This window comes from Vicia villosa, unplaced genomic scaffold, assembly GCF_029867415.1.
Source record: "Vicia villosa cultivar HV-30 ecotype Madison, WI unplaced genomic scaffold, Vvil1.0 ctg.000941F_1_1, whole genome shotgun sequence".
NCBI lineage: Eukaryota > Viridiplantae > Streptophyta > Magnoliopsida > Fabales > Fabaceae > Vicia > Vicia villosa.
This window is the reverse complement of record NW_026705423.1, coordinates 406,259-415,733: the sequence shown is the minus strand read 5'-3', so window position 1 is coordinate 415,733 and position 9,475 is coordinate 406,259. Positions and strand designations below refer to the sequence as shown.

The 9,475-nt window shown below is 27.6% G+C and overlaps 1 protein-coding gene across 1 annotated transcript; it reads left to right on the top strand.

Annotated features, from left to right (window-relative positions):
* Positions 1-5,625: 5,625 nt before the first annotated feature.
* On the top strand, positions 5,626-6,906 carry LOC131632443 (histidine-containing phosphotransfer protein 4-like). Its single transcript, XM_058903189.1, has 5 exons — positions 5,626-5,760; positions 5,856-5,986; positions 6,082-6,150; positions 6,235-6,306; positions 6,403-6,906. The coding sequence occupies exons 1-5, from the start codon at positions 5,701-5,703 to the stop codon at positions 6,521-6,523; spliced, it is 453 nt and encodes a 150-aa protein (XP_058759172.1). The 5' UTR covers positions 5,626-5,700; the 3' UTR covers positions 6,524-6,906.
* Positions 6,907-9,475: the final 2,569 nt, after the last annotated feature.

The window sequence follows — 9,475 nt, the reverse complement described above, 5'->3', positions numbered from 1 at the left end:
CATTCATCATCTCCTAAGGGGTTACTGTTATTTTGTTATTTTTTACTTATGTATTGTGGCATTACATCATGGTTGTACAAGGGCATGCATTGTAGTAACAAGTTCGGTTGAATATTTAATTTTTTTATTGAAAAAAAATAGAATAAGCAAGTGCTTTTGTATTTTTTTTAATTCTAAAAAAAGGAAAAAAATAACGAAATATTAGTGTTATAGTTTTGATCAAAAAGTAAAGAAATTTTTTTAAGATTTGATATCTTGGATCTCTGTGGGGATCCGTGGGGATGGGGGGAAATATTCCCCCGTGGCGGAGATTGGGGATGGGGACGGGGAAAATTTTTGGGGGTGGGGCGGAGAGCGAAGAAGCATCCTCCGAACATTCTCTGCCCCGTTGACATCCCTATCATAGACGAACCAAACATTCGGTGGTGGATAAGGAGGTTTTTATGGATATGGAAAAGAAGGCAAATTTGGAGAAGTTGGTGGACAGGGACAGCATGATGTAGAACAGGAGAGCGAGGGAGATATCTCAGATGATTGATTATATGATATTTGTTTTGAATAATTGTGTTATTTATTTTTATTTGAATTTTATTTATGAAATAATTATTTTTAAATTTTTATAATTCTATTTGAATTTTATTATTATAATTTTAAAGCTGAAAATTTATTTATTATTAAAATGTTTATTTATTATAATAATATTATTATAAATATTAAAATAATTATATTTTATTTTAATACTTAAAATAATATAATTATAATAAATATTTTCTATACAATATTTAAAAAATTTGCGAGGGATAGCTTCCATAAAATTTAAAATATTGCATTGCCTTGTCAAGTATTACCCCTCACAAAGTTTAAAACGTCATATGTTTGTCAGGTTTTGTGAAGGGTTAAATCCATGTCAACTTTGTAAGGGGTTAAAATCCTATACACAAAAATTTCGATGATATGTTTTGCAAGGCGATTTCACCTTTCACATAATTGTATATTGTGTAGGGTCATCTTTAAGGTCAAACTACAACACAAGGTTCAAAATTTGATATGTTTAAACTGTGATTAAAAAGAGTCTAATAAAATACTTGTCATAGTTAAACCATGACAAAAAAAGAACTTCTATTTAATTTGTCTTAGTTAAACTATGATTAACTGCCTACACATCTAAATACATAAGACAACTTTAATACTCTGAGATAGTTTTTCGCGTTATGAGAGGTTAAATCCGACAAGTAAGTAGTTCTCTCTTATAATGATAATACTTTTAATGCATCATGTATGCAGCCAATATATGTCTTGTATGTATCATGATATAAGTTTTATGAGTGTGGTTTGTTACGGAATACTAAAAAGAGTGATTTTAACATTTAATAATTATGTATCAAGATTCAAGATACTTTTCTCTTACCTATTTTCTTAGTGAGATTTCTTTTTCCATAATTATTGAATATAGTAGATAAAGGGTAAGATATTTCAAACACTCGACATTTGAAATAAATTTTCTATTTTTTCTCTTCTATTAAAATTTATTTTTATAAAACAAATATCATAATAGTTATTTAATTGTTAACAAAATGATTCTATTTAGTTGTTATGACATAACTTTGTAATTTATACGATCATGCACTTTATAGGATAAATTCTTTGTCTCATGCGATACCCAATAATAATGTTTTTGGAATTTATTTAAGTTGGTTTTCTTTTTGTTGCAATCAGAGAGAGAGTGCAAAGCATATATCTCAATTTAGTATGTGCATGTCTCCTTTTATTTTATAAAAATGGTCAAGAATTTATCCCCTTTAAATATTAATTCCTTACTGTTCGTTTTATGCATCCGAATAACAGAGATAGAATATGTTAATGCATCTTCGTCTTCCTTCCATAACCTTTCTTTCTTTCTCGTTTTTAGACATGATAGTTTGCATTTGAATGATTGGTGTAACATAGTGACAAAGTTATAGAGTTTTGTGAAATATCATGTGTATTTTATAATTTTTATAATAGAAGTTAACATCTCTTTCTAATAAAAATCTTTTTATTATTCACTCTTTATTTAATGAAATTTGAGATGTGATTCTAAGGTGGGAGACTCATTTGTATTTTATTTTATTTTATAAAAATAGTAAGTACTAAAATGAATGATAAAAATCTTTATTAATCAGTCTCTTATTAAAAATAATTTATAGATTATGGGTCTGACCCAATTACTCATCTTATAAAAGATTATAAAGATTATAGAAATTGATTCGCATGTTAAAATATCTAAAGAATTAAGAAAAAAAATGTATAATAGCTTATTGATGCATGAAAATAGTGATTTCAGATTAATTAAGAAAATAATAAAAGTTTTAATTAAGAGTGTGACTCTTAGGCTATGTTTGGGAGTTTGGAGGGGAAGGGAGGGGAGGGCTTTGAAAAATAGGAAGAATTGGGGAGGGCTTTGGAAAATAGGAAGAATTGGATGAAAAGGATAAAAAGATTTTGGGTAGGAGGGTTTTGGAGGGTTTGAGTTTATTCATAACACCAAAAATCCCATAAAATGGGGGAACTCAAAAATTGTATTGAAGGAGGGTTTTGGAGGGTTTTGGAGGGTTTTGAAGGGCTTACATAAATATTCCAAATATCTTTTAGGTTGTTATACTATTCTGAAAATTAAAAATTTACTAATGATAATGACTCTTTTATCATTCTAAACAAAATCATTTTTTCAAAAAATGTTAAATATTTTCCTATATTTTTTTAAAATTTCATTTTTGGAAGCCTTTCCCTCCCCTCCCCTCCCCTCCAAACTCCCAAACATAACCTTAAGATTCGTGATATATTTGAAGTGTTAGTAAAAAATTTAGGACTAATATATTTTTGATTCGGTTAATTTTAGAGATTATTTTGGTTTTTAATTTTTAAAAAAATTATTTTAATTTTTAACTCTTCAAAATATATTAGATTAATTTTTTTATTTAATTAGCAATATTGATTTTCAAATATTTCGGTCTTTAATTAAATAAAAATGACTACCACAATACGTTTTAAAAAGATAATATGCCAAGATTTTACATATTTAATGCATCATAATAAACCTGAAAAATAATTAAGAATTAGTATTTTTCTTGTATTTCAATTTCAATATTTAGCTAATTTTTACAAGTATAATAAAATAAAATTTTAAATGAAGGTTTGTTATTATCTTAAAATAAAAACCAAATTGAAAATATCTTTTAACAAATGTTTTCAAAATATTAATGCATTTTTCATCTTAAATGCTATAAAAGATGCCAACCAAAATTTGATTGAAAAGAAATCATAAGTTAGTCCATTTAGCATGTCAATTCATTTTCTTTATATATATGTTCTCTAAATATAAAGAATGGCCCTCACTTTCCGTACAAGTACTTTGTTTAAAACTAATGCTGTTAATTAAAGTATTAAACCTTTTCCCTGTTTAATTGATTGCACGTAATTATATATTAACATATACTTTGGTGGAGTTAGACTTTATGTTATGTTTGAATGTGACACTAAATTCCTTTCAATAACAAAATATATATTGTATTAATATAGTGGTAGATATTAAAAAAAAAAAAAATTATTTAATCGAGAACAGTGATAGATGCGAATGAAAATGTAAAAAATAGAAAATGTCAATTTTTAAATGAATCTTGATTATTTTAAAAAGTTAATTTTTGTAGTTTTGAAAAGACGTACATTTATTTATTGAGAAAATAGATGATGCACTGACAGTGTAAAAAAGTTTTACACTGTCAACCAATCACGACCATGAATCAGGAAAAATTAAACTGTAATTTTAAAAAAGTTTATGTGACATGGCAAAACGATTTGTTTCTATTGGATGACAGTGTAAAACTTTTTTATACTGACAGTGCACCTCTTATTTATTTTTTAAATTATTATTTGTTTAAATTTGTGTGTATATACTTTAATAAAAATTTAACGGGTAAAAGTTTAAATTTACAAAGAAGTTGACATATGTGAATCGTTTTAGTATTTTTTAATCAATAAAAAAATATATGAAAATTTTATAATGAGTGTTGCTTTAATGAAAAAAAATTGTTGTAAAATGAATTTTGCTTTTAATTTTTTACAAAAGTAATTGTTTATTTATTTATAGTCTATGTATACTATTTTCAAATTATTACACTCTTACTAGATAGTAGAAAGTATATAATAATTAATGATGTTAATTCAATAAAAATATCAAGTATGTTATTTTTATATAATTTATATGTATAAAAATTAGAAAATGGCATTCATTTTAAATATGAAAAAAAGTAAAGAATAAATATGTATTCTCTTTGATCTTTAATTCTTTATTATAAAAAATATTTTTTTATGGACTTTATATATAATATACCACATAGGTGTGGAAAAACGGACTTGGTCCGTTGCCTCACTTTTTTTCAGAGCCAACTAAGATTTCAAAACTGCATCCTCTAATGTGTCAGCTCTATTCCGTCCCCTTTTTTTTAGATCTTTAGGGACGTAAACATTAATCTAAATTTTTTAAGCTTAAAAATTATAATGCTCACAGATCTGCACCGCCCTGTCCCACTTTCACTTTTTTTTTTCAAGACATACCACATTTTTATTTTTAAGACTACATCCTCAACTATGTACGTCCCATTCCGCTTTTTATTTTTTAAATTTTTACAGAGAGTTTAAACTAAAAGGAAAATGCATACCTGTTTGTCACGATCAAATACACTAAAAAGCAAATTTGTCTTATAATAAAAATCTGTTTGTAATAATTAAATATGTATTCTCTTCAATTTTTATTATAAAAAAAATTATTGAATAATTAATAGATTTGAGTTTATATAAGGAAAATGCTAATTGTTAAGAAAACATAAAAACAAGAAAGACAAGAATAAATCTCAACCATTCATTATCACCACCACCCCATGATTCTTATTAAAAAGGAAATTAAATTAAAAATAAATTAAAAGTTTCCCTATAATATAGTGACATGTGTTCATTCTCGCATTTCTTCTCTGAATTCCTTCGTACTAAATAGCATTACTCTTTATATAAATCTCTTAAGTGTGGTACAACATATTCGGTCCATCGGTCATGACTGTTTTGCTCTCATTTTTTTTTAGAGCTGACCAAAATTTCAAAAATCGCATCTTCTAATATATTTGTCTTGTCCGTTCCATTTTTTTACGGATATAAACATTAACATAAATATTTGCTTTAGGCTTAAAAGTTATGATGTCTACAGGTCCCTTCCGCCCGTCCAGCTTTCACTTATTTGCAGGCTAAATTTTTACCTGCACCCTGTCTGTCTCATCCAACCATAGGATGGGATACAATAAAAATCCGCTTTATAATAAAAATCCGATGTAGTAATATCTAAAGGGAATACTTGGTTATTCCTTTTAAGTTACATGGGTTGAAATTTAAAAATGATGGTTTCACTCTCTCAAGTAAAGTTTCATAAAAAGTGATTTTTACATGATTGAATCACAATCACTTGATTCTCATACACACTATAGCGTAGCATAATTATAAGCATAGGATAAGATAGGACATGACATCTTTTTTGGGTGCTATAAAAACCATCCCACACTTTCATTTCAAAATCATGTTATATTTCAATTCCATCTACTATTACATTGTTCCTTCTCTTCCTTTATTATTCCTTCCTTGTGTGCCCTTCCATCTTCTTCTTCTAATAATATCATCATGGACAGAAACAATTCTCGCAGACAAGTTGCTGCAATGAAACAGTCACTCTTTGATCAGGTATAGATACAATGTTATTACACATTCTACTACATTATAGTACTCTTCATTCATATTCATGGCTACTTATCTAACCTATCTCATGAAATATGCAGGGACTTCTTGATGAACAATTTATCCAACTTGAAGAACTGCAAGATGATGCTAATCCTAATTTTGTTGAGGAAATTGTGACTCTTTACTACCGCGATTCATCTAGGCTTATCTCTAACTTAGAACAGACACTGTAAGTTTATTATATATATTAACTCCATCATGATTTGTATAATTAATTGTGAGTAATTTAAAACTAAATTGGTGTCACTTGTGTGCATGTGGCAGGGAGAGGAATCCATTGGATTTCAACAAACTAGACACAATCATGCATCAGTTCAAAGGAAGCAGCTCAAGGTACATAGTTACATACTAGTATATATTATATATATTATCAGCTCAGGTTAGTTTTACATGATTTTAATAAATTACAATTTACAGCATTGGAGCGAAAAAGGTGAAAGCAGAATCGACTCTAATTAGAGAATATTGCAGAACTGGAAATGCAGAAGGGTAATGAAACTTTCATTAAATCTATGTTCATTCCTACACTGTCATTTATTTATGGAATATGATTCTTAACAATGGTTGTTGTTGTTATATATTCAGGTGTAGGAAGAGTTATCAACAAATGAAGAAAGAATATGTAGCTTTGAGAAAGAAACTTGAGAATTATTTTCAACTAGCTAGGCAAGTTGGGCCTATTGAAAGAGCATGCCGTCCAAAGTGAATACCTTATAGAGATATATAGATATATATATATTGAAGACATGAAAATGTAATTGGTGAATTTTGTAGTAAATCTGAAGAACAAAACATGTTCAGTATTCACCAATAATATATATGAGGTCTATATCCTATGTTTTTTTTTAATCAAAAAGTGTTGTTGGAGGAATCCTGCTATGGAGCTTTATAGATTGATACCGAGGAAATTATGTTGCATAATGTTACAAGGAGTATCACCATGTAATGCTATCAGTCATCAAAACATTTTTCTTTTCTTTTTGTTTATAAGACAAAGTTATGGTTTGGTAGCTGTTTCTGCCACTGTCATGTGAGCGCAGACATGTGCTATTTGGGGTCTGAATTTTAATATAAAAAAAAAAAAAAAAATTGCACCAATTGTTATCATTTACTATCAATTGTCTTAAAAATCATTTCTAAAATATCATATATCAACTCTCTATCATCATAAAATATCCATTAAATCTATGATACAAATAAAGAGCAAGTTAAAAATAATAATTTGTGATTTTCCCACTATGTTGCAATATTATATTGCCATACAGGTTTTGTTATGATTTACAATCACAAGTTGAATTTGCTGATAAAATAGTCTTCGTAAGAGATTCAAACCCACCAACTCACACAATTCAATCATGAAAAGCTATGTCTTATCAGTCTCGGATCCTGCAAACTCCCATAATCTCTTAGCATTCATTTTATGAAGACTGAGAGTAACTGATCATTCAAATGTGAAACAGAAATAAATAACGCAATTTCTCATCCCACTCTTATAATATGCGACGCATCCTTAAAATTTCAAAAATGCTTCTGGGTGAATTTGGAGATGCTTCATAAAACAAGCAGCAAATTGCTTCGGATATGCATCTCTAAATTCACCTTGAATGAATTCGAAGATGCATATCCGAAAACATTCCTAAACCCATTTACTACGCATTTTTATTGAAATTGGCACAGTTGTCCGAACTCTATGTCAATTTAACCAATATTAGAGTCATAAGAATTGTATCATCGCGTTCTGTCCCTTGCATTTCTGCGTTTCCGGCCTTTACGCGATCTAACATAAAAAATTCGGTTTTCTAGGAATCGAAATTTTACTGTACCATTTTATCAGGAAAAAAACCAGGGATCAAAGTGACAAAAGATGAAACACCACCCTAAAAATCTTAAATTCCTTATTTTTATATTTTATTTGATTTATTTTCTGTTTTTATATTTTTTGAAAAAAATCCGAAAAAATTTGTACACTTAATTTGATTTTGTTTGATTTTTAGTTGTATTTTCTATATTTTTATAATTTTATTTTAAACTTTTTTCTATTTTTCAATCATTTTCCTCAATAAAAAAATTATTGGTATTTATATATTTGTTGCATTGCTAATGTATGGCTACTAGGTGTGCCTATTCGTATATACCAAATACTAAGTCAAAAAAAATATATATATATATATATATATATATATATATATATATATATATATATATATAGGGAGCATATCAAGTGAGAGCATTTTAAAATGAGAGATAAGAGGAATAAATATCAATCATTAGATTCATCAAGAGAGAGAAGGTTAATGTATTAATGTGGCTATTAATTTCTCTTTCTTGATGAATCCAATGGTTGATATTTATTCCTCTCATCTCTCATTATAAAATGATCTCACTAGATATGCTCCATATATATATATATATATATATATATATATATATATATATATATATATATATATATATATATATATATATATATATATATATATATATATATATATATATATATATATATATATATATATATATATATATATATATATATAACAGGATATCCATATCCGAACATATTTTTTTCGTAAAAAAAAAATAAGGTTTACTCGGAGATACATATCCGTACATATATTTTTTCGTAAAAAATAAGGTTTACTCGAATATGCATTTTCAAATTTAAATATTTTGTAGAAAAAAACAAGTCTGGAGATGCATCTCTGAAAATAGAGAGTATTTTAAAATGATGAAAAATTGCCAATAATAATTGCAATTTATTCCATGGCTATCTATTTCATTTATTTGAACTTTATCATTTGTCAAAGATATAATTATATAAATAATATAAATTATGTTGAACCGTAAGGGTGTAGGCAGCAAAATATTAAACAATAAATGTTTCCTTAGTAGCAAATAGATTTTAATATAAATTTATGTAGCTTGTTACTAAGTTTAATTCATTAACATCATGATTAGGGGTGGGAATAGGCTGGGTCGAGTTAGGCTTTGCCAAGCCTGAGTCTGGCCTGCTATAATATTCAAAGCCTAAGCCTGGCCTGTAGCCTATCATAGGCTTATTTTTTTGGCCTGGGCCTGGCCTTTTTGAAGCCTGATTGGCCTATTAGCCTACTTAAAAGCCTATTTCATTTGAACATTTGTAAATAAGTCATTCAACTCGTCTTTATATAGACTAACAAATTAAAAGATCAATGAGATTAAATGTTTGTTTGCATTAGTTTATTTGAGTTTACCTAGTAGCATAAATTTTGTGATATTATTTGTTTGAGAGAACTCATCGAAACAACTTATGACATTGTTCATAAGATTCTTTTCATCTTATTTTCATAATTTCTTCAAGATAACTAAAATTTATTTTTATATTTTTAATTCAAAGTAAAAAATATAATATAATAATAATACAATTATTCATATGTATTTAAATAGGCCGGCCTTTTAGGCTTAAAAGGCTTTTTATGTGGCCTGTGGCCTAGCCTTTTTAGCTAAATAGGCTTATAAAAAAGCCTAGGCCTTTTCTATTTATCTAAAAAGCCTGGCCTGACCTAGGCCTATGTAGGCTGGGCCGTAGGCCCCTGTTAGTCGGCCTGGCCTATTCCCACCCCTAATCATGATTAACCTTATTATTGTCGATAAATGCATGATGTGTATCAAATCAATA